General features: G+C 43.5%; 1 protein-coding gene across 6 annotated transcripts in view; it reads right to left on the bottom strand.

The window, feature by feature from the left end:
• LOC106569692 (myomegalin) overlaps positions 1–27,104 on the bottom strand; it is a 106,535-nt gene that overhangs the window by 56,607 nt on the left and 22,824 nt on the right. For 2 of the 6 annotated variants that reach the window (XM_082960986.1, XM_082960987.1), the window contains exon 1: positions 1,986–4,344. In XM_082960986.1, the coding sequence (XP_082817112.1) occupies positions 1,986–3,326 (1,341 nt within the window). In that variant the 5' untranslated portion in view covers positions 3,327–4,344. Of the gene's footprint in view, positions 1–1,985; positions 4,345–12,935; positions 12,990–14,454; positions 14,612–14,786; positions 14,942–15,178; positions 15,303–25,907; positions 25,985–27,104 lie in introns of those variants that run through there. The other 4 variants (XM_082960983.1, XM_082960984.1, XM_082960988.1 and 1 more) reach the window with 3 other exon arrangements.

The raw sequence follows: 27,104 nt of genomic DNA, 5'->3' as shown, positions 1-27,104 counted from the left end.
CAACTGGGTGAAAGTGTTGTGGTCAGATGAGACCGAAATGGAGCTCTTTGGCATCAACTCAACTCACCGTGTTTGGAGGAGGAGGAATGCTGCCTATGACCCCAAGAACACCATCCCCACCGTCAAACATGGAGGTGGAAACATTATGCTTTGGGGGTGTTTTTCTGCTAAGAGGACAGGACAACTTCACCGCATCAAAGGGACGATGGACGGGGCCATATACCGTCAAATCTTGGGTGAGAACCTCCTTCCCTCAGCCTGGGCATTGAAAATGGGTCGTGGATGGGTATTCCAGCATGACAATGACCCAAAACACACAGCCAAGGCAACAAAGGAGGCACAACAAAGGAAGCACATTAAGGTCCTGGAGTGGCCTAGCCAGTCTCCAGACCTTAATACCATAGAAAATCTGTGGAGGGAGCTGAAGGTTCGAGTTGCCAAACGTCAGCCTCGAAACCTTAATGACTTGGAGAAGATCTGCAAAGAGGAGTGGGACAAAATCCCTCCTGAGATGTGTGCAAACCTGGTGGCCAACTACAAGAAACGTCTGACCTCTGTGATTGCCAACAAGGGTTTTGCTACCAAGTACTAAGTCATGTTTTGCAGAGGGGTCAAATACTCATTAAAATGCAAATCATTTTATAACATTTTTTACATGCGTTTTTTTGGATTCTTTTGTTGTTATTCTGTCTCTCACTGTTCAAATAAACCTACCATTACAATTATAGACTGATCATTTCTTTGTCAGTGGGCAAACGTACAAAATCAGCAGGGGATCAAATACTTTTTCCCCCTCACTGTAGGAGGATGGGCTCATTTTAATGGCTGGAATAGTATTAATGGAACTGAGTTTCCATATGTTTAATTCCATTCCATTGATTCCATTCCAGCCATGACAATGAGCCCATCCTCCTATAGCTCCTCCCACCAGCCTCCTCTGATAGATAAACAGCACCTCATGTTCTACTTAAACATGTGATATCCGATACGGTTTCAAGTCCTAGTTTTGAACTACTGAATAAACACTTGTCTTATTATCCACTCATTTGGCGTACTATTTGACAGTGTTTTGTCTTACTATGTGTGAGCTTGTTGAAAAGCACGCTCAGGCCAAAATGACCGAAGCTACTGTGAAGATGACAGTACATTTTTAGCAGACTTCCAGAGAATTTAAGGTTGTGTTTTGTTCATCAACAGATTTTTGTTACCTAGTCGGCTCTGGGATTCGAACCAGCCACCTTTCAGTTAATAGCCCAACTAGCTAGGGCACCTGCCACCCCCCAGTATCATACCAGGTTTGTTAATGTGCCTCTGTGGTAGGCCTACTGTCTGACAACAACACACACTCATTAGTATGGTTGACTGGCCTGAGAGCTCTATGTGAAAATCCCACACTGCTTTAAAAACACACACACACATACATCTGAAGGATCGTATGATGTGCATCAGGCACGTACACGCCTGAGTCATAGATTGTGCTCATAGACACACACACACACACACACACACACACACACACACACACACACACACACACACACACACACACACACACACACACACACACACACACACACACACACAGAGAGAGAGAGAGATTTAAGTGCTACAGAGTGCACATCCTCTAATGTGCATCTTCTCTGGAGAGGGGGAAGGAGAGGTTTAGGTGATGGAGATGGACAGCTGGATTACCCAGCTAATTAGCTAGGAGCATGGAGAGAACGGGAATATTCTCACGGTTGGAAGCACTGCACTGTGTGCTGGATTCACAGACAACCAAGTAACCTCTTGGAATATTCTTTACATCTAACAGATGATTAATTATGCCACAAATACGATTTGTAGTTAAGTAAGTTATCCTATTGAAAGAAAAACACTCCTTCTGATTTTAGTAACTGGCAAGTTTGAGCAAAGAAATAAAATGAGATTAGTGAGCCGATGTCCAGAGCTGGCTGGAGAGCTGCTGGAGAGCTGCTGTGGTATACCTGGTGGGGGCGTGGGGGGGGACACTCATGATACAGATCCTCCCACAGCTCCTCCCTCTCAGCCAGGTCCAGACCCCCATCCATCTCACTGTTCAGCCTGATCAGAGGGGCCTCCACGTCGGGTACATGGCCATGGATCTCCCCCTCTCTATTCGGACCTCGATGCAGCAACCCCAAGGCTGGCTCATAGAAGCTAAGTCTGGAGTCTCCATCGCTGGGGCTCTGTCTGAGCAGCACAGGCAATCTGCTTCCCTTGGGGCTCTGGACGGGCCGGTACACACAGTTCTGGACCAGGCAGAGGGCCAGGGAGAGGTGGGATGCGGATCTCAGCGGGGTCACCAGGTCGTGCTCCTCAGATAGGGAGTCAGAGGACCGGTCATCCAGGGGGTCCCGGGGATACCCTAGCCCCTCGGCCCCGTCTTGGATAGCAGACAGCCGGGTAGATTCTCCAGCTATGTCCAGGGAGTCTATGGATGGGCTGGAGCTGGCTCGACCTGCCAGGGTACGGTCACTGTCTGAAGCCCGGGACTGAAGCTTGGACCCAGGGACCAGTGTGAGCGAGGAGTGGGTCCCATCTGGCTCTTCCTCCCCTCCTCTACCTCTTTCTACTCCAATCACACTGGCCGAATACCTCGTTGATGGGCCACAGGAAATACTTCGTGCCAACTTCCTTGGTACTTTACACACAGCCTCGTAGTCCGAGTCCACGACTCGCCACGCTGTGCACCCTTGGCACTTCCTGCGCGAAGGCGTGACTGTCCCACAGCGCTGTGACCCCACAGCCGTCACCTTTGACCCTGGGCATTGAGGGCGATGCCCATGATGATGATGGTGGTGACCCTCGAACTCTAACCCCTCTTCAGCCCAGGACTCATACAGAGAGTACACCAAGTCCTCCTGGAGCAGAGCACAGTACTTAGCATGGGTCAGACCAGACATGTCCACCATACCTTCCCCCTGTACCTCTCCTCCCGTACCCCCAGGCCCAGTAATGACCCTTCCACCACCGCCACCCTCCTCCCCGTTGGTCTTCCGGTAGAGGCCTTCGATGAGACCCCGTAGCCGATGTTTCTCCTGGAGCAGCCTCTGCAGCCGTTCGATGGACAGAGCCTCCACACGGGCGACGACCGTATCAAACCTATACATACGCTCCAGTATGAAGGCACACTTGGAGCAGGCGAATTCGCCGCGCCCGTCCCGGGTCAGCTCTCGCCCCAGGGCGTGGGACAGAAGCACTTGGAGGTTGAGTTTGGAGGCGGGGTGGAAGATCCACCGGCGTTGGTTACCGCAGAGCTCACGCGCGCAGATACGACACGCCTCCTTCATTCTGATGTCCAGCATTCCACTCACACACTCAGACGGAGGCCAATCACCTTAGCTTGAAGACTTTAGTCTAATGGTGAAATAACCTTTGTTTTTAATGATAAAAACAAAGGTTCTGGTTGTTTACTGTCAAGTGTCCTATAAATAATAAATAACATTTGATTGATGGAGGTGAATGAGATGATGCTATTAGCTCCAATATGACTAACGCTCATCCATCAGAAGATTCACTTTAAAACTCTGTGAATAAAATCATTGAAGATGGGAATATATTGCATGTAACAGTCCTCTTTTTCTCTCTCGTCAGAAGATAAATATATACCACTAAAACTTCATAAAAACAACAGATAGGCAGTCATTAAGGAAATACTAATCTTGGCACTGGTAGCCTGCAGGGAAACGCACACAGCAGCAAGTAAAAGAGATGTTCACAAAATCCAATACTCTTGACATAATGACTATTTTTATTTCATAACCCGACCAGCGTTGTTGCTTCAGTAGGACTATGAAGACCTTAGGTGAATTGTAATTGCATATTGCTTGAGCAGATGTCAGCCAGCAAGTATTCCAGTATCCTTGGTCACCGATTCTGTTGCATTCCGTAATGGATATTCTGAAGCGATGGGTTAAAGTCCGAAAGGGAAAAATAAAGTCATTCTGGTGTCACGCGCCTAGCATATTCCATAAATACACAAACCACCAGACTTTTCGCTCCAGGTGACTTCATCTCGCGTTTACCAAAACAAGAGAAACACGCGCACGTTCCGCTGCATTACTTGGTTAGCTGTCATTGGGAGGCTCGCACTGTCAGGTAGATTATCACCGGTACGTTAGGCTACCGCGGTATCGCTTTAACCAAAGATCGTCACCGCGGATAATTGACACACCAAAACAATTCATTCGGTAGCGGCAATCAGGTCCTCCGCAATCCTTTGACATTCATTCATGATTTACAATGTCAACAGTGGAGATAGCTCACTTCAGCCCCGCGATCCTTTGGGCACACAATGATGTGGCAGCTTTGTAGCACTGGTTAGACCTGGCTGCAGGCACGGAGCGCACCATTTCATGCAATAGGGGTGCAAGATATCGAATCGTCTATATCAAGAGGTTAAAAAGTGTTCCTATCTGACATGATAATACACGTTTTACTTTCATATAAGGAGCTACATTTCGGTCAATTTTGTTAAAGAAGTTGAATAAAATACCTTGACGATCTCTAGTGCTCCCCAGGATGACCTTAGTTATTCTGGTCCACTCTACACTAAGCTTTACATTCGCTTCAGCGAACAGGTGAAATGCATATTACCGTGTAGTAACATGGTGACATTAGTGACGCTCTGAAATGTAAATGACTTTATATTCACACTGTTTTGCATAAACTCTTGTAAGCCAGTAGAAATAATCTAAATGAAAACCAATAATAACATCCCTTTCTCTGCTTTGTTCATTACCACCAGGCTATTTTTGTGCTTTTATGGGGTCAATACCAATTACTCAAACAGAACCACATACTCAGTCAGAATTTAATTTCGTAAATACATCATTTGATATCAATTTCAATGTGGAATTGATTGTATATTTAACAAAGCAAAAAAACATTTACTTTCTTGGGTAGCATGTTTAGATAATACACATGCACGCACACACACGCACACATCCCGAGGGTTGACTTGAACTAATTTCCACTGAACAGGCCAAGCAGACTGCATAACCTTTCCTTCCTAATATTGAGCCTCTTCTATATGCAAATAAGATCTCATAAATAAGCGTACAAGTAAATGCCATTAATGCATTGCAAAGCAGAGGGAATACATTTTACATAGATTTTTCTATTGTCAAACCATTTCAGTTGGTAGAGCATGGCTGCACTGCCACGGTTGTGTGTTCGATTACCGGGGCCACCCATATGTAAAATGTATGCATGCATGAAATGTAAGTCGCTTTGGATAAAAGCGTCTGTTAAATGGCTTATATTATTATATATTATCAGGCAAATGCTTCCATAATAGCGAAGGTGGATGGATCCGATGTTTACATTTATATTTTATATCTCGTACATTATTAATAGTTATGGGAAGAAACAAACATAAAGCTTTCCATTTATAGAGTCCAGATCTGGCATGTATGACATGATTGTATGAGTGAAGATACACTGTAATGGTAGTGTCTCTAGAACTCAACAGATCTCAACAGATGGGCTGGCCACAGCTCTCATAGTGCTGCTTGCAACACAGTGACACAATAGGACAAGAGGGCCATAAAACCGGTTACTACGACTACATGTGCTACAAGAACAGAACAAAGAGAAGGCACTAGTGGTGCAGTATCCACCGGCACTGGTGGATGTGGGACTGCTATTGTAGCCTGTGCTGTGAATGGAGGGGTGTAGACTGATATGTTGAAAAATGAAGGTAAACCGGTTTTGCTAGAAACATGAGGGAACATGAGAGACACTGCCGCATATAAATTAACTTACTGACAATAAATTAACTTACTGACAAGGGCAACCCAATGACATTGAAACATCACATTTGGCTACAACATTTAAAATATGGTTTGGCTGTGTGAATAAATGAGCTGTACAAAACCACATTACCCAGAATGCTTTAGGCTCATAGGTTTCCACAGTGACCAGTGACTGTGTATCCCTGAGGGTGTGCACACAGACAGTCATGCACTCACACTGTGACTGCACATATCATCTTTGATTCTCAAAATAGCATGCTGCCTCAGAACAGAATGTTACAAATGGCCACTAGGTCCAAGTCTCTCTTGGAAAAAGGAGGGGTTAAACCAAAAGGGATGGGTTAAACAAAATGGATAGGTTACCAAAAAGGAGGGGTTAAACCAAAATGGATGGGTTAAACAAAATAGATAGGTTACCAAGAAGGATGGGTTAAACCAAAAGCGATGGGTTAAACCAAAAGGGATGGGTTAAACCAAAAGGGATAGGTTACCCCAAAAGGGATAGGTTACCCCAAAAGGGATGGGTTACCCCAAAAGGGTTGGGTTAACCAAAAAGGGATGGGTTAAACCAAAATGGATGGTTTAAACCAAAAGGATTTGGTTAACCAAAAGGGATGGTTTAAACCAGGTATTCCCAAACTGGGTTACGCGCAATGCCGTCGGGGGTACGACAAATAAAAATGTGATTCACATTTAACAAAAAATAAATAATAATAATAATATTTAGAAAAAAGATAAATAATTTCTTCACATATTCAAACAGTACATTTATATTTTCCAACGGGGCTATAAATTTAGGTGAGGTTTTTTTCTCATCTGAGTATCCTCGTTTCACTGCCAAAAATAAAATGTGACCATCTAGTGTTCAGCGAAATAACAACATGTCAAATACAGGTAGCCTAGTCAAATAATTAACATCCAGTCACGTTAACCGTTACTCTCTCACGGGAAATCTTCACTCTTGCGCAGACATTTCGAAATGAAACATGACAATTTGAAACATAAGCCACGGGAGTTTTTTGGGTGAGAATAAAAACGTCTTTCGAGTAGTAAGACATGTATAAATGCAACAGATACCATTAATAAGAAGGGGCTAGAAGTGTCTTATATGGTGAGCTATCGAGTGGCTAGGACAAGCAAGCCCCATACTATTGTGGAGGACTTAATTCTTCCTGCTGCCGTGGATATGGCTGGGACAATGCTGGGAGAAAAAGCCAAATAAACTATACAGACAATGTCTTCATCAAACAACACTGTTTCACAACGCATCAGTGACATGGCAGGAGATGTTTCGACAATTACTGCTTCGCATACAAGCCAGTGAATTCTATGCGTTACAGCTGGATGAGTCAACAGACGTGGCGGGTCTGGCACAGCTCCTGGTATATGTCTATTACGTTTATGGGGGGGTCAATTAAGGAAGACATTCTCTTCTGCAAACAACTGGAAACCAGGACAACATGAGAGGATATTTTTAAAGTACTGGACAGCTTTATGACATCAAATGGACTTTGGTGGTCGAGATGTGTTGGTATCTGTACTGATGGCTCAAAAGCCATGACAGGGAGACAGTGGAGTGGTAATGCGCTTGCTAGCAGTTGCTCCCGACACCACTTGGGTACACTGCTGCAGCATCCACCGAGAGGCTCTTGCTGCCAAGGGAATGCCTGACAGCTTGAAAGATGTTTTGGACACAACAGTGAAAATGGTTAACTTTGTTAAAGCAAGGCCCCTGAACTCTCGTGTATTTTCTGCATTATGCAATGATATGGGCAGCGACCATGTAATGCTTTTACAACATACAGAAGAAGTGCGCTGATTATCAAGGGGCAAAGTATTTACATGTTTTTTTGAATTGAGAGAAAAGCTTAAAGTTTTCTTTAATGACCATAATTTTCACTTGCCCGTCTGCTTGCATGATGACGAGTTTCTCACACGACTGGCCTATCTGGGTGATGTTTTTTCTCGCCTGAATGATCTGAATCTAGGATTACAGGGACTCCCCGCAACTATATTCAATGTGAGGGACAAAACTGAGGCTATGATTAAGAAGTTGGAGCTCTTCTCTGTCTGCATTAACATGGACAACACACAGGTCTTTCCATCATTGTATGATTTTTTTGTGTGCAAATGAACTCAAGCTTACGGACAATGTCAAATGTGATATAGCGAAGCACCTGAGTGAGTTGGGTGCGCAATTACACAGGTACTTTCCCGAAACGGACGACACAAACAACTGGCTCGTTATCCCTTTCATGCCCTGCCTCCATTCCACTTACCGATATCTGAACAAGAGAGACTCATCGAAATTGCAGCAAGCAGTTCTGTGAAATTTTAACATAATCAGAAGCCAAAGCCAGATTTCTGGATAGGGCTGCACTCATAGATTTCTTGCCTTGGCAAATCGCGTTAAGACACTGATGCCCTTTGAAACCACATTATTTGTGCCCTGGTCCTATAAGAGCTCTTTGTCACTTCCCACGAGCCGGGTTGTGACAAAAACTCACACTCATTCTTATGTTTAATAAATGTATCGTATAGTGTGTGTGTGGCAGGCTTACAATGATGGCAAGAAACAACATGATGCTAGAGGGGGTACGCAGCTGGAGGTTGAATGTTTGAAGGAGTACAGGACTATAAAAAGTTTGGGAACAACTGATTTTAACCAAAAGGGATGGGTTACCCCAGAAGGGATTGGTTAAACCAAAAAAGCTTGGTTAAACCAAATGGGTGGGTTAAACCAAAGGGATGGATTAAACCAAAAGGGATGGGTTAAACCAAAGGGGATGGGTTAAACCAAAAGAGATTGGTTACCAAAAGGATGGGTTCACCCAAAAGGGATGAGTTAAACCAGAAGGGAATGATTATCAAAAGGGATGGGTTAACCCAAAGGGGATAGGTTACCAAAAGGGATGGGTTATTTGTGCGGCAGGTATCCTAGTGGTTAGAGCGTTGGACCAGTAACCGAAAGGTTGCTAGATTGAATCCCCGAGCTGACAAGGTAAAAATCTGCTGCTCTGCCCCTGAACAAGGCACTTAACCCACTGTTCCTAGGCCGTCATTATAAATAAGAATTTGTTCTTAAATGACTTGCCTAGTAAAATAAAAAATTAAAAGGGATTGGTTAACCCAAAAGGGACTGGTTAAACCAAATTGACGTCTTGGTTTATTCAAAGTAAAGGGTAATAATACATGATTTATAACAAAAACCTGTATGTGATTGTGCTAATATTTACTATGCTTCATTTTCAAACCCATGTAGGCTTCATTACCTTTCCATATGATGGTGTATGGCAGCCATTTTCTCTGAGGGCAGAGCTGACCTTGTTATGTCCTAGGTCAGCTCCTCACTAATGCCTGATTATGGGTGGCTTAAAATTACAGTCTGGGGTTAGTTGGGGGTCCTTGATTAAGTTTGTTGAGGATTTGGGGTTTAAAATGACAGTCTGCGGGTAGTTGGGGGTCCTTGATTAAATTTGTTGAGGATTTGGGGTTTAAAATGAGAACTGTTTCAGTACTCTCCAGCAGAGTCCACTGCTAAATCAGATAGTGCATTCAAACTCCTCTTTAAGCATAGACTTCAATCAAGCAAGCGAGAGATAGAAATAACAAATCACCACACATAGACATTTTATAAAAAAATATATAACTTTTACTCCTTGTGGCGGGCCAGGAGCCTGCAGGCTGACCTCTGTCGACAGGTGTTTCCTCCTCCGGCACATTGGTGCGGCTGGCTTCCGGGTTAAGCGGGCGGGTGTTAAGAAGTGCGGTTTGGCGGGTCATGTTTCGGAGGACGCATGACTCGACCTTCGCCCCCCGAGCCCGTTGGGGAGTTGCAGCGATGAGACAAGATCGAAATTTGGGAGAAAAAGGATGTAAAATATTAGCATAAATGTAGCATGAATAGCATCCGCTGCCACCCACAGCACATTTCTTTCATAACATTTCTCCCTCATGGATGGCCTGCCATTTAGGTTGATCTCATTGGCTATGGTGTCTGGAGAACCAATTAGAAGCTAGGTGTCTTAGACAACACAACTTGATATCTGTGTGTGTCAGAGTTGGCACCAGAAGGTCAGCGTGACCTATTGACAACCTCGCTGAAACACGAGCCACTTAAATGCGCACCAACACACATCCTTGCACGCACACTCACTGACATACATGGATACAGACACTTGCAAGCCTTCTGTGTTGAATACAGTCGTGCTCTGTTGTGTACACAGATATTGAACATGTTGACAGACAGGTGAACATTCTTTCTACCCTTACTATCAGGTGTAACTGCATGGCCAGAAAATAATGATATTCAGTTATGTTTGTGTCATTAATGGGGCAAATAAATCCAAAGTTCGATGTACGCCATTCCATTGCCTATGCCCGTGCATCCGTTTTCCACTTTCAAAGACTCCTCCTCCTCAGTCTTCTATAGAAACTGACATGGATTTGAGTAACAGTGATCCATTCAGCCTTAGTTACAGCTGGCAGAGGCCCTGGGCAATGGGACAACATCACTGTGTGAAATCTGAGCTGAGATCAGCCATGATAGGCACATTTGCATCCTAGAGCCAAGCTGATTTACAAGGTAAAATGCCTTGCACCTTGGGGATTTGGCTCCTTCATGAGAAACTCATACAACAACAAATATGTGTAGGATTCAAAGCTGCCACCAAATGACAAGAACCAAGAGCCTTGGGAGTCTCAGTGAGACAGGATCAAAGGAAGAATAATGGATATGACCAGAGCCATGCATCTAGAGAGTTGAGACAACTTGTAGTGTTGAATATTGTTCTAATTCTAGACAGTGACATAGCAATGTTTAAATATTCCCAGTGTAATGTTAATGGCGCTCTAACGTGGCTGCCATAGAATGTTGTAGTGACGTGAATGTATCGTAATGCAGAAACCTCATTGGCCCAACTCTCTAAATACATGGCTCTGGTAACGACTACCTATAGATAATGACTAATATGTGGTAATGACTGAGAAGAGATAATGACTGTCGATTAGCAAAACTAACAAATGACGATGATTAGGATAAAACACTCTTGAACAAAATGACAGGATACACATACACTGTACTGCGGCTTTCTTTCAACTGTATGTGAGGTATAGTGACACTTTAAATATAGTTTGATTTCATTTCATTTGACACACAGCAGCACATCTATTTCTATTATCTAACCCCGCTCCAGTCAACACACACGCATACTGTATATACCTGCATACTGTATATACCTGCATACTGTATATACCTGTTTACTGTATACCTGCATACTGTAGATACCTGTTTACTGTATACCTGTTTACTGTATATACCTGCATACTGTATATACCTGCATACTGTATATACCTGTTTACTCTGTATACCTGCATACTGTAGATACCTGTTTACGGTATATACCTGCTTACTGTATATACCTGCATACTGTATATACATGTTTACTGTATAACTGCATACTGTATATACCTGCATACTGTAGATACCTGCATGCTATATATACATGCATACTGTCTATACCTGTTTACTGTATAACTGCATACTGTATATACCTGGTGCTGTATATACCTGGGTGCTGTGTATACCTGCATACTGTATATACCTGTTTACTGTATATACCTGTTTACTGTATATACCTGCATACTGTAGATACCTGCATACTGTAGATACCTGCATACTGTGTATACTTGTTTACTGTATATACTGTACCTGCATACTGCATATACCTGCATACTGTATATACCTGTTACTGTATATACCTGTTTACTGTATACCTGCATACTGTATATACCTGTTTACTGTATATACCTGCATACTGTATATACCTGCATATGGAATATACCTGTTTACTGTAGATACCTGCATACTGTAGATACCTGCATACTGTATATACCTGCATACTGTGTATACCTGTTTACTGTATATACTGTACCTGCATACTGCATATACCTGCATACTGTATATACCTGTTTTCCTGTTATTTGTGTAATGTGAGAAGCTCCCCTCTAAGAATGTGACTGATGAGAATAGAGAATGTGGGCGGACTATTCATAAATTCATCACATGATTTGTTTACCACAGACTAAAATAACTCAGGCCCGCTCCCTTCAGGGCCGACAGCTCCCAACACAATACTGGCATTGTCACGTCCTGACCAGTAAAAGGGGTTATTTGTCATTGTAGTTTGGTCAGGGCGTGGCAGGGGGTGTTTGTTTTGTGTGTTTCGGTGTTTTTGGGTTTAGGTTCTATGTTCTCTATTTCTATGTTTATATCTAGTTTTCTATTTCTATGTTGGGTTTTTGGCAATTAGAGGCAGCTGGTTGTCATTGTCTCTAATTGGAGGCCATATTTAGTTGTGTTTGTTTCACTTGTGTTTTGTCAGTGGTTGTTTTCCTGTATAGCCTGTGTTGCCTTACAGAACTGGTTTGTTTCTTTTGTTAAAGTGTTATCTTTATATAAATTAAGACGATGAGCACTTTACCCGCTGCGCCTTGGTCCAATCCTTACGACGCCCATGACAGGCATTAACAGACATAGACACTAACACAGACTGGTCTAGGAACGGTTTATTACTCAGCTCTAGCAGCTGCTATATACTAAGATGTTATATGATATGGTAACTATGGGTAATGTATGATGTTTACGTTGAATTCAATACAATGGCGTTTCAATTAACCACAAAGAAACCCTAATTATATTAGAAAGTAGTTTATATGTGACTACAATTTGATAATGTATTTTTCCTTAGATAGTGACCACCGACCACATATTCTTTGGTCAAGATGTTACCACTCTGTATGTGGCTGTCTGGTTTAAGAGGTGCTTTGTGTTTATACTTCAGCAGGGGTCAAGCTCCACCAACACCTTAGAGTGGGATCTGGTTAAAGTGGGTACTGACTCAACAGTAGTGTAGGACCAGCACCTCACCTTTGTTATTGTTTCTGTTGCTGAGCTGAGGAGCGTCGCACAGCATGGTGAAACAAATTCCAGTACATATTGTGTTCATCTATCGTGCGTGCGATGATGTCAGAGGGGGAAAAACTGTGTTGGTTGTTTTCAATAACTTCTATGTTGTTGTAATATCACAAATGGACAGTTTCACCATTAAGGATCCCAGCTTCAAGTGAGTTTCTGTGTTCACTTCAGGATTCACTCACCTGCATCTCCTGCTCAATGCGTAGTCTCTCCCTGCCCAGCTCCTCCTGGTAGAACTGTAGGGGAGAGAAACAGGGGCCGTAGAACGTTGGGTGTGTGTGTGTACGAGTGTGTGTGCATGTGTGCGTGTGTTTGAGTAATGGTGATATCAGTCCAACAGAGCGTAATTAATATCTCCTTCTCAGAGAATCTGTACAACAGCTGTAGTGATGATCAGATCATTCAGAGAGTAGCAGAGTACACCGTGTTCTGTTGACAGTCGTCCAACAAAAAGCATCACACTACCACCCTGCCTGCTGCCACAACAACACAACTTAACACAACACACTACACAACTGGTAGATTGAACACGACTAGTTGCATGGGTTACAGAAGGCTACAGTAAATACAAATGGAATGGATTGATTCTGAAACAGATTAGAGTGTTAAAGGTAGACTCAGCGAAATGACGTTGCAACAAGCAGCACCACAGGTAGCCTAGTGGTTAGAGTGTAGGGGTGGCAGGTAGACTAGTGGTTAGAGTGTTGGACTAGTAACCGAAAGGTTGCTAGATCAAATCCCCAAGCTGACAAGGTAAAACATCTCTCGTTCTGCCCCTGAACAAGGCAGTTAACCCACTGTTCCTAGGCCGTCATTGAAAATAACAATGTGTTCTTAACTGACTTGCCTAGTTAAATAAAATATATTGAGATCCATCACTTGACTCAGTCACACACAGTGTTGTGGTGCACAGGTTTGCTCTACAATGTGGTAGCCAGGGCTTTGAGCCTCACACGTCAATCCCCTTAGGTGTTGTGGAAATTGACCACATGGAATTCCTCAATCAAAACAAAATACGATTTTGACAACTGAAAGGATATAGATGTTTTTTTATTTTTCATGTTTTCCTGGTGAATATGTTTTGAAACCTTTACTAACCTAAGAAGAGTGGTCTGTGGGTTTAAACACACACATATGGTGTGTTGCTATGTGTTTCTTGACAGGAGTGTTTACGTGTGTGATGCTATGTGTTTCTTGACAGGAGTGTTTACGTGTGTGTTGCTCTGTGTTTCTTGACAGGAGTGTTTACGTGTGTGTTGCGTGTGTTACGTCGCTATAACAGGTGTGCTTCCACATTTTGACATCGTGTTTCCGCGTTTCCATGTGGTTCCATCTTTGGGGACGGGGGAGATATGGATGAAGAAGGACTGGGTGAGGAGGGGGAGGTGTTGAAAAGCATCTTAGCTATAGCTAAAGGAGGGGTGAGGAGGGTTGAGGACGGGTGAGGAAGGGTTGAGCTATGTCTAATGAGTGAGTGAGGAATGGGTGAGATTAGGGTGAGAGATGGGTGAGGTGTCCCAGAAACCCTGTGTATGAAGCTTTTCACATGGTAATACAGGCCTGTACACACTACAGGAACTCAGTCAGTCAAATAGATACAATACATGAATACAATAACACAATAAATTATTGAACCATTGACCCCAAGGCAGACCCTACACATGCACTTTTCCTCATACGTGTAACAGGGATGATATATACCTCTGCATCCCTCTCTTTCTGCAGCAGGGAGGAGGAGAGGTCCACTACCTGTCCCTCCAGCTCTCCCACCTTCAGGGCCAGGACGCTCTTCTGTCCACTCAGCTCAGTGATCAGAGCCTCCTTACAGCGCAGAGCACAGGTCAGCTCCTCGACCACCCTACAGGAGGAGAAAGAGAGGAGAGGAGAGAGAGAGGTCAGTACCATAGATATGTGGGCTAAATTTGGACTTGTAGGAGTCCTAGGCTTTCCTCCATGAGTGTGAAGGTGTGTAATTACAGCTTTTAGGTCACTGGTTCAAATCTGGCTCGAATGACCATATACCGTGTGTGTACCTGTCTCTGTTGGTGTGTGATGGGGGGTGGTGAGATGTGGTCTGGGTGCTCTCCTCCTCCTCTGGGCTGTCCTTCATGTCCTCCAAGAGGGTCTGGGAGCTCAACCTAGCCAGGGAGGCCATCCTCTCAGCCTCACATCGCGCTAGCTCGGCCTCCTGGAGGAAACACATGAAAAGGTCTGGATATCAGTCTGTGTTTAAAGGTCTGGATATCAGTCTGTGTTTAAAGGTCTGGATATCACTGTGTTTAAAGGTCTGGATATCAGTCTGTGTTTAAAGCTGATCTAATAATAGAACAACTAATTTCATCTCAACAAAGAACACAACCAACTTTAGCAGTGTGTGTGTGTGTGTGTGTGTGTGTGTGTGTGTGTGTGTGTGTGTGTGTGTGACCTCCTGCAGGAGTTGTATCTTGGTCTCCAGCAACTCCTGCATGTGGTCGATCTCCTGCTGTCTCTCCTCACATCGTCTCTGTAGCTCTGCCTCATTGTGACTGGACAGGCTCTCAGCTGTTGACCTATCAGAAAAGAGGAGAGAGAAAGGGAACATTGTGATTGGTCAGGCTCTCTGCTATCATCATATTAAAAGAGAGGAAAAAAGAGCGATAATTGTGATTGGTCTGGCTCTATTCTGTTGTCCTATCAGGGAGTGGACATTAGATGGAACATCATGTTAAGTGTCTATCAATAACTACCAACAGTCATCCACATACACTCATAACACTGTGTTGCTTGTTATTGCGCCATCGGTGCAGGGCAGACCAGTGGTGTCAGTCCTGGGTCGTTTTAGGGTTGTAGTGTGGTCAGGATTAAGACAGGATATGAAGTCATATGAAGTATCCGTGCTATAACTCATGGGATACCCTCCACCTCCCAGCTACAAATAGAGACCAGTCACACACCCAGAGTGTAAACTTTTATTGTGTTCACATATAGTTCTGTGAGAGCGCCCCGAAAACATCACGCAGACCTAGGCTGGAATTTGGTCAAACTCGCCATAGCTATCAATAAGCATTCAGAGTCTTTGTTTACAAACTACTGTCTTCCCACACACACACATGGTATTGTGTGAACTGGAGCATCAACCTGTGAGGGAAGTCTACTGCTTGTAGTCGTACACCCTCTGACTGTGTGTGTGTGTTTGGTTTTATTATCCTCGTGGTGACCATAAGTCCTCACAAGGATAGTAAAACAAGGACAATTCCCCAGTCCCCACAAGTGAAAAGGCTATTTTATGGGTTAGGTTTAGGGTTAGAATTAGGATGAGAATTAGGGTTAGGTTTAGGGTTAGGAGTTAAGGTTTGGTTAGGTTAGGAGTTTGAGGTTAAGGTCAGGGTTAAGGTTATGTTTAGGGTTAGGGAAAATAGGTTTTTGAATGGGAATCAATTGTTTGGTCCCCACAAGGAGAGTAAAACAAATGTGTGTGTGTGCGTCTGCGCCTTTAAGTATCTGTTTTACTGAGTCACTCAATGACGCCATTCCAGAATTCCTGCTGTGGATCTCAAAATGGCACACGCCTTCCTGTCTCCTTGGGGCGTCTGTTCTATTCCTCCTTCTCCTCCTCTCATCTTTTCTCCTCCTCTCCTCTGCATTCCTCTGTTTTTAACTCAGACCATCTGACCATGGCAGACAGCAATTAAGATTATTATTAACCAGACTGTGTAATGTTACTGCTGGGTGGATGAATATTACTGCTGGGTGGATGGATGCTACTGCTGGGTGGATAGATGCTACTGCTGGGTGGATGGATGCTACTGCTACTGCTGGGTGGATGGATATTACTGCTGGGTGGATGGATGCTACTGCTGGGTGGATGGATATTACTGCTGGGTGAATGGATGTTACTGCTGGGTGGATGGATGTTACTGCTGGGTGGATGGATATTACTGCTGGGTGGATGGATGTTACTGCTGGGTGGATGGATGTTACTGCTGGGTGGATAGATGCTACTGCTGGGTGGATGGATGCTACTGCTACTGCTGGGTGGATGGATATTACTGCTGGGTGGATGGATGCTACTGCTGGGTGGATGGATATTACTGCTGGGTGAATGGATGTTACTGCTGGGTGGATGGATGTTACTGCTGGGTGGATGGATATTACTGCTGGGTGGATGGATGTTACTGCTGGGTGGATGGATGTTACTGCTGGGTGGATGGATATTACTGCTGGGTGAATGGATGTTACTGCTGGGTGGATGGATATTACTGCTGGGTGGATGGATGTTACTGCTGGGTGAATGGATGTTACTGCTGGGTGGATGGATATTACTGCTGGGTGAATGGATGTTACTGCTGGGTGGATGGATGTTACTGCTGGGTGGATGGATATTACTGCTGGGTGGATGGATGTTACTGCTGGGTGGATGGATATTACTGCTGGGTGGATGGATATTACTGCTGGGTGGATGGATATTACTGCTGGGTGGATAGATGCTACTGCTGGGTGGATGGATGGATGCTACTGCTACTGCTGGGTGGATGGATATTACTGCTGGCTGAATGGATGTTACTGCTGGGTGGATGGATGTTACTGCTGGGTGGATGGATGCTACTGCTGGGTGGATGGATGCTACTTCTGGGTGGATGGATGCTACTGCTGGGTGGATGGATGCTACTGCTGGGTGGATGGATGTTACTGCTGGGTGGATGGATGCTACTGCTGGGTGGATGGATGCTACTGCTGAGTGGATGGATGTTACTGCTGGGTGGATGGATGCTACTGCTGGGTGGATGGATGGATGTTACTGCTGGATGGATGGATGCTACTGCTGGGTGGATGGATGCTACTGCTGGGTGGATGGATGCTACTGCTGGGTGGATGGATGTTACTGCTGGGTGGATGGATGCTACTGCTGAGTGGATGGATGTTACTGCTGGGTGGATGGATGTTACTGCTGGGTGGATGGATGGATGTTACTGCTGGGTGGATGGATGTTACTGCTGGGTGGATGGATGGATGTTACTGCTGGATGGATGGATGTTACTGCTCGGTGGATGGATGTTACTGCTGGGTGGATGGATATTACTGCTGGGTGGATGGATGTTACTGCTGGGTGGATGGATGTTACTGCTGGGTGGATGGATATTACTGCTGGGTGGATGGATGCTACTGCTGGGTGGATGGATGCTACTGCTGGGTGGATGGATGCTACTGCTACTGCTGGGTGGATGGATATTACTGCTGGGTGAATGGATGTTACTGCTGGGTGGATGGATGTTACTGCTGGGTGAATGGATGTTACTGCTGGGTGGATGGATGCTACTGCTGAGTGGATGGATGTTACTGCTGGGTGGATGGATGGATGTTACTGCTGGGTGGATGGATGGATGTTACTGCTGGGTGGATGGATGGATGTTACTGCTGGGTGGATGGATATTACTGCTGGGTGGATGGATGTTACTGCTGGGTGGATGGATGTTACTGCTGGGAGGATGGATATTACTGCTGGGTGAATGGATATTACTGCTGGGTGGATGGATGCTACTGCTGGGTGGATAGATGCTACTGCTGGGTGGATGGATGCTACTGCTACTGCTGGGTGGATGGACATTACTGCTGGGTGAATGGATGTTACTGCTGGGTGGATGGATGTTACTGCTGGGTGAATGGATGTTACTGCTGGGTGGATGGATGTTACTGCTGGGTGGATGGATGTTACTGCTGGGTGGATGGATGTTACTGCTGGGTGGATGGATGTTACTGCTGGGTGAATGGATGTTACTGCTGGGTGGATGGATATTACTGCTGGGTGAATGGATGTTACTGCTGGGTGGATGGATGTTACTGCTGGGTGGATGGATATTACTGCTGGGTGGATGGATGTTACTGCTGGGTGGATGGATGTTACTGCTGGGTGAATGGATGTTACTGCTGGGTGGATGGATGTTACTGCTGGGTGGATGGATGTTACTGCTGGGTGGATTGTTGTTCAAATGAAATCAAATCAAATGTATTGGTCACATACACGTGTAAAGCAGATGTTATTGTGGGTGTAGCGAAATGCTTGTGCTTCTAGCTCCGACAGTGCAGTAATATCTAACAGTTTCACAACATATACCCAAAATACACGTACATCTAAGTAAGGAATGGATTAAGAATATATACATATATGTCAGAGTGGCATTGGACTACGATACAGTGGCATAGTATAGAATACAGTATATACATATGAGATGGGTGATGCAATATTTACACACAATTAAAGGGACTAAGATACAGTAGAATAGTATAAAGTACAGTTTATAAGTATGAGATGAGTAATGGAAGATACGGAGACATTAATGTGGCTTGTGTTTAATTTCCTTAAAGTGGACAGTGATTCCTAATCTATGTCTATAGGCAGCAGCCTCTGATGTGCTGGAGATGGCTGTTTAACAGTCAGTGGTGTAGTATAGAATACAATACAGTATATACATATGAGATGGGTGATGCAATATGTAAACACAATTTAAAAGTGACTAAGATAACGTAGAATAGTGTGGAGTGCAGTTTATTCATATGAGAAGAGTAATGCTCGATACGGAAATATTAGTTATTAGTTATTTTACATAAGTTATTTTCGTTCATAAGAGACGGTAGCAGCAACATTATGTACAAAATGAGTAAAAATAGAAGTTACAAACAACGCAAATAAACAAACAAAAAACAGTCGGTTGGGGGCTCGAAAAACGTCTGCTCCGGCTCCAGCTATTTGATACTATCTCCATATTAATACAGTAATGTAATGTTGATTAGCTGATCTGATGCTATCTCCATATTAATACAGTAATGTAATGTTGATTAGCTGATCTAATGCTATCTCCATACTAATACAGTAATGTAATGTTGATTAGCTGATCTGATGCTATCTCCATATTAATACAGTAATGTAATGTTGATTAGCTGATCTGATGCTATCTCCATATTAATACAGTAATGTAATGTTGATTAGCTGATCTAATGCTATCTCCATATTAATACAGTAATGTAATGTTGATTAGCTGATCTAATGCTATCTCCATATTAATACAGTAATGTAATGTTGATTAGCTTATCTGATGCTATCTCCATATTAATACAGTAATGTAATGTTGATTAGCTGATCTAATGCTATCTCCATATTAATACAGTAATGTAATGTTGATTAGCTGATCTGATGCTATCTCCATATTAATACAGTAATGTAATGTTGATTAGCTGATCTGATGCTATCTCCATATTAATACAGTAATGTAATGTTGATTAGCTGATCTGATGCTATCTCCATATTAATACAGTAATGTAATGTTGATTAGCTGATCTAATGCTATCTCCATATTAATACAGTAATGTAATGTTGATTAGCTGATCTGATGCTATCTCCATATTAATACAGTAATGTAATGTTGATTAGCTGATCTGATGCTATCTCCATATTAATACAGTAATGTAATGTTGATTAGCTGATCTGATGCTATCTCCATATTAATACAGTAATGTAATGTTGATTAGCTGATCTGATGCTATCTCCATATTAATACAGTAATGTAATGTTGATTGGCTGATCTGATGCTATCTCCATATTAATACAGTAATGTAATGTTGATTAGCTGATATAATGCTATCTCCATATTAATACAGTAATGTAATGTTGATTAGCTGATCTGATGCTATCTCCATATTAATACAGTAATGTAATGTTGATTAGCTGATCTGATGCTATCTCCATATTAATACAGTAATGTAATGTTGATTAGCTGATCTGATGCTTTCTCCATATTAATACAGTAATGTAATGTTGATTAGCTGATCTGATGCTATCTCCATATTAATACAGTAATGTAATGTTTATTAGCTGATCTAATGCTTTCTCCATTTTATTACAGTAATGTAATGTTTATTAGCTGATCTGATGTTATCTCCAAACTAATACAGTAATGTAACATTTATTAACTGATCTGATGCTATCTCCATACTAATACAGTAATGTAACATTTATTAACTGATCTGATGCTATCTCCATACTAATACAGTAATGTCACATTGATTATCTGATCTGATGCTATCTCCATATTAATACAGTAATGTAATGTTGATTAGCTGCCATGTGAGCAAGAAGACCAGGGAACAGTATGATCCATTACACCAGCTGTGGAGCTGGCAGTGATTAGTAGCTTGCATGCTAACGGCTCCCCTCCATCAGCCAAATATTTACTGCTGAGACCCCCTACCAACACACACCACCTTTGATCATCAATCTATCCCAGGCTATGGACTCTAGGCCGGAGGCTATGGGTGGGGGGTTGAGGGCACAAGGCAGAAAAGTGGACCTTTAATCTTATAGCAATCTGATGAATACACAGAATATGTCAATCAAATTGATTCCCTTCCAGGGGGAGTATTAAATTCAAAGCCTAGCTGCAACAGCAGGGGTAGGGGTTCAGAGGGGGGTAAGGGTGGACGTGACAGGTATTGCCTTCCATATCCCTGTCTGCACGCCAAGATATCAGAGTTGCCCTTTTGGAGCTGGCGAGTGTGCGATCTCATTGGGACAGACACTCGGAGTACACGTGTGTGTGTGTGTGTGTGTGTGTGTGTGTGTGTGTGTGTGTGTGTGTGTGTGTGTGTGTGTGTGTGTGTGTGTGTGTGTGTGTGTGTGTGTGTGTGTGTGTGTGTGTGTGTGTGTGTGTGTCCAGTTCTCTCTCACTCCACCAGCTGTTGTGTGAAACATGAGCTGAGGTGTTACCTCTAAACGGTTTGATTCTACCCTCTGAGGGACTCACTACTGATTACTGTTCTATGCCTACAGTCTCCTGCTATAGGCTTGTTTTCCTGCTATAACACCATCTCTGTATGAGAAACAGCTTTGTTAATTCTCATCAAACAAAGACAAACACTCACCGTAATCACTTGAGCAAATTGTATTTCTGAATACCAGCAAAGCATGTCACACGTAGTCATGGGTCTTTGGAAAACATTAAGATAATTTAATTCTATTGGTTTAGTACTATGCTACATACAGTAGGCGAGTCTCGAGGGGAATTTCAGGAAGAGTAAGAGGACAGTATTTTATTGGTGGATATGTGGCATTGGTGATGTCAACATTAGGCCATTGAGGCCATCCATTCACAATGCATACAGGGCAAGATGGCACCGACAGACATGGCAGCTCTGCTTCTAGCTCGTAAGCAACTTTGAAGTATTTAGTTTTTTGGTGTTTTATTTCTTACATTACTAGCCCAGAACTTTTTTTTGTGTTATTACATACAGCCGGAAAGAACTTTTCGATATCAGAGCGGCGGTAATTTACCAGCATTATGACAAGGAATATGACTTTCCAGAATTGGATCCTTTGTCCGTACCCCCCAGGGCAATTGAACTTATCCCAGAGGCTGCTCCAAGACGCCACCGGAAGAGAAGAGGATTTCGGAGTGGACTTCTAGTCTGACTCAGGAGGCGTGCACACCATCCACCGCTTCCGAGTATATTACTCGCTAATGTTCAGTCTCTGGACAATAAAGGTCAGGGCGAGGATCTCCTTCCAGAGAGACATCAGGAACTGTAACATACTCTATTTCACAGAATCATGGCTCTCTCGGGACATACTGTCCCCGTCCATACAGCCAGCTGGGTTCTCAGTTCATCGTGCAGACAGGAATAAAGAACTCTCCGGGAAGAAGAAAGGCGGGGGTGTATGTTTCATAATTAACTACGCATGGTGTGATTGTGATAACATACAGAAAGTCAACTCGTTTTGTTCACCCGACCTAGAATACCTCACAATCAAATGCAGAAGGTATTACCTCCCAAGATAATTATCTTCGGTTATAGTCACAGCTGTGTATATTCCCCCTCAAGCCGAAACCACAATGGCCCTCAAGGAACTACACTGGACTTCATGCAAACTGGAAACCACATATCCTGAGGCCGCCTTTATTGTAGCTGGGGATTTTAACAAAGCAAATGAGAAAAACGCTACCGAAGATCTATCAACACATTGACTGTAGTACTCGTTTAGTAAAAACACTATACCACTGCTACTCGCCTTTTTGAGATGCCTACAAGGCGCTCCCAGGAAGTACAGGAAGTACCCGTGCTAAAGTCTAATCAATGCTGGTCTGACCAATCGAAATCCATGCTTCAAGATTGTTTTAATCACGCGGACTGGGATATGTTCCGGGTAGCCTCTGAGAATAACATTGATGTTTACACGGAAACGGTGACTGAGTTCATCAGGAAGTGAAAAGGGGATGTTGTTCCCACGGTGACTATTAAAACCTACCCAAAACCTGTGGATAGATGACAGCATGGTGAAGGTAGGAAACAAGAGCTCCACTTCGCTGATCCTCAACACTGGGGCCCCACAAGGGTGTGTGCTCAGCCCCCTCCTGTACTCCCTGTTCACCCATAACTGCGTGGTCATGCACACCTCCAACTCAATCATCAAGTTTGCAGACGACACAACAGTAGTAGGCCTGATTACCAAGAATGACGAGACAGCCAACAGGGAGGAGGAGAGGGCCTTGGTGGAGTGGTGCCAGGAAAATAACATCTCCCTCAAAGTTAACAAAACTAAGAAGCTGATCGTGGACTTCAGGAAACAGCAGAGGGAGCACGCCCCTATACACATCGATGGGACCGCAGTGGAGAAGGTGGAAATCTTCAAGTTCCTCTGCGTACACATCACTGACAATCTGAAAAGGTCCACCCACACAGACAGTGTGGTAAAGAAGGCGCAACAGAGCCTCTTCAACCTCAGGAGGCTGAAGAAATTCGGGTTAGCCCCTAAGACCCTCAGAAACTTTTACAGATACACAATTGAGAGCATCCTGTCGGACTGTTTCACCGCCTGGTACGGCAACTGCACCGCCCGCAACCTCAGGGCTCTCCAGAGGGTGGTGCGGTCTGCCCAACGTATCACCGGGGCCACATGACCTGCCCTTCAGGACACCTACACCACCCGATGTCACAGGAAGGCCAAAAAGATCATCAAGGACATTATCCACCCGAGTCACAGCCTGTTCACACCGCTATCATCCAGAAGGCAAGGTCAGTACAGGAGCATCAAAGCTGGGACCGAGAGACTGAAAAACAGCTTCTATCTCAAGGCCATCAGACTGTCAAATAGCCTGCACCTTAGTGGCTGCTGCCGTACATAGACATGGAATCACTAGTCACTTTAAAAATGTTCACATACTGCTTTACTCATCTCAAATGTATACACTGTATTCTATTCTACTGTATTTTAGTCAATAACACTCCTAATATTTACAGTTGAAGTCGGAAGTTTACATACACTTAGGTTGGCGTCATTAAAACTCGTTTTTCAACCACTCCACAAATTTCTTGTTAACAAACTATAGTTTTGGCAAGTCGGTTAGGACATCTACTTTGTGCATGACACAAATAATCTTTCCAACAATTGTTTACAGACAGATTATTTCACTTATAACTCACTGTATCACAATTCTAGTGGGTCAGAAGTTTACATACACCAAGTTGACAATGCCTTTAAATAGCTTTGAAAAATCAAGAAAATTATGTCATGGCTTTAGAAGCTTCTGATAGGCTAATTGACATCATTTGAGTCAATTGGAGGTGTACCTGTGGATATATTTCAAGGCCTACCTTCAAACTCAGTGCCTCTTTGCTTGGGAAAATCTAAAGAAATCAGCCAAGACCTCAGAAAAGAAATTGTAGACCTCCACAAGTCTGGTTCATCCTTGGGAGCAATTTCCAACCACCTGAAGGTACCACGTTCATCTGTACAAACAATAGTACGCAAGTATAAACACCATGGGACCACGCAGCCATCATACCGCTCAGGAAGGAGACGCGTTCTGTCTCCTAGAGATGAACGTACTTTGGTGCGAAAAGTGCAAATCAATCCCAGAACAACAGCAATGGACCGTGTGAAGATGCTGGAGGAAACAGGTACAAAAGTATCTATATCCACAGTAAAACAAGTCCTATATTGACATAACCTGAAAGGCCGCTCAGGAAGGAAGAAGCCACTGCTCCAAAACCGGCATAAAACCGGGGACAAAGATCGTACTTTTTGGAGAAATGTCCTCTGGTCTGATGAAACAAAAATAGAACTGTTTGGCCATAATGACCATCGTTATGTTTGGAGGAAAAAGGGGGAGGCTTGCAAGCCAAAGAACACCATCCCAACCATGAAGCACGGGGGTGGCAGCATCATGTTCTGGGGGTGCTTTGCTGCAGGAGGGACTGGTGCACTTCACAAAATAGATGGCATCATGAGGGAGGAAAATTATGTGGACATATTGAAGCAACATCTCAAGACATCAGCCAGGAAGTTAAAGCTTGGTCGCAAATGGGTCTTCCAAATGGACAATGACCCCAAGCATACTTCCAAAGTTGTGGCAAAATGGCTTAAGGACAACAAAGTCAAGGTATTGGAGTGGCCATCACAAAGCCCTGACCTCAATCCCATAGCAGATTTGTGGGCAGAACTGAAAAAGCGTGTGTGAGGAAGGAGGCTTACAAACCTGACTCAGTTACACCAGCTCTGTCAGGAGGATTGTGCCAAAATTCACCCAACTTATTGTGGGAAGCTTATGGAAGGCTACCTGAAAGTTAAACAATTTAAAGGAAATGCTACCAAATACTAATTGAGTGTATGTAAACGTCTGACCCACTGGGAATGTGATGAAAGAAATAAAAGCTGAAATAAATCATTCTCTCTACTGTTATTCTGACATTTCACTTTCTTAAAATAAAGTGGTGATCCTAACTGATCTAAGACAGGGAGTTCTTACTAGGATTAAATGTCAGGAATTGTGAAAAACTGAGTTTAAATGTATTTGGCTGAGGTGTATGTAAACTTCCGACTTCAACTGTATATATTTCTTAATTGCATTATTTTACTTTTAGATATGTGTATTGTTGTGAACTGTTAGATACTACTGCACTGTTGGAGCTAGGAACACAAGCATTTTCCTACATCCGCAATAACATCTGCTAAATATGTGTATGTGACCAATTTGATTTGATTTGATCTGTTGGTTGGCTGTCAGTCTACATTGCAAATTAATTTGAAGTAAGAAGTGTCAGATTCTCATATCAGATGACTGAGGTCGGTCAATACATTCAACATTCAACGGTCAACTGTCAGTCTGGATGTGTCGTACTGGACTTACAGAGCCTTGTCAAGAAGGTCTTGTTTCTCCTGTAACTCTTGCTTCAAGCTCTCCACTTCTACCTTCAACTCGATGTTCTGGAACACAGGGAGAATAGAACATGAAATCAGACTGGAATTATGTTTGATAGAAAAAATGACATCATCAATATTGTCGTCGTTGTCATCATCATCATCATCATCATCATCACTCACATCATAACGATTAATCTCAAAAGACAAGGAATATCAAATAGAAACTTTAAAACAACTCAATGAAGTTATAGAAACTCAAAGAAGTGCAGACACCATTAGTACAATTACTGTAAAACACAGGAAGAGAGTAGAGGACAGGCTCATTATAATGGCATTAATAGAATGGTTTCAAACACATCAAAACCACGTTTGACTCCGTTCCATTAAATCCATTCGACCCATTACAATGAGCCCGTCTTCCTATAGCTCCTCCCACCAGCTTCCACTGACCTGTACTGCCTTGCAAAGACCCCTGATGCCCAGAGGAACGGTATACATTTACATTTTACATTTTAGCAGACACTCTTATCCAGAGCGACTTACAGTAGTGAATGCATACATTTCATGCATTTTTTTGTACTGGCCCCCCGTGGGAATCAAACCCACAACCCTGGCGTTGCACACACCATGCTGGCGTTGCCAACACCATGCTCTACCAACTGAGCCACAGGGAAGGTATACCCTATTACTGAGCCACAGGGAAGATATTCCCTATTACCCCCCTGGAAACTCCTACCTTCCAAATGCACCTAGTGCTTGTCCTGTACAGTATCTTCTATCCCCCTCCAACACCATCCCACAGCTAGCCAGCAACAGAAACCCTACACGCACAACCTGTCCTCTCTCCTTCTCACCCCCAACCCTCAAACACCATCTACACCTGACCCCCGCACCCCTCCTATGCTGCATCGATTTCCCTCCTTCCCTCCCCCTCTCTCTGCTGTATCAATCAGAGTGGTGTGTATACGTAACATCAGTAGGGAACATGGTTCTCTCCTGTCACAGAGGTTATATTTTATGATGGGACAAGCTGCCAGGAAACCCAGAATTTTGGAGGTTACCAAAAATCTATAATTTCCTGTCCATTGCACACTTTACTTGAAACCTATCAAAGAATGCATGTTTCACATACTATCAATTCATAAACATGTATCAATCTAGACCAGTCCCAGATCTGTTAGAG

The sequence above is a fragment of the Salmo salar genome, chromosome 14 (assembly GCF_965601325.2).
Source record: "Salmo salar chromosome 14, fSalSal1, whole genome shotgun sequence".
In the NCBI taxonomy this organism is placed as follows: Eukaryota; Metazoa; Chordata; class Actinopteri; order Salmoniformes; family Salmonidae; genus Salmo; species Salmo salar.
This window is presented reverse-complemented; position numbering and strand designations above follow the sequence as displayed.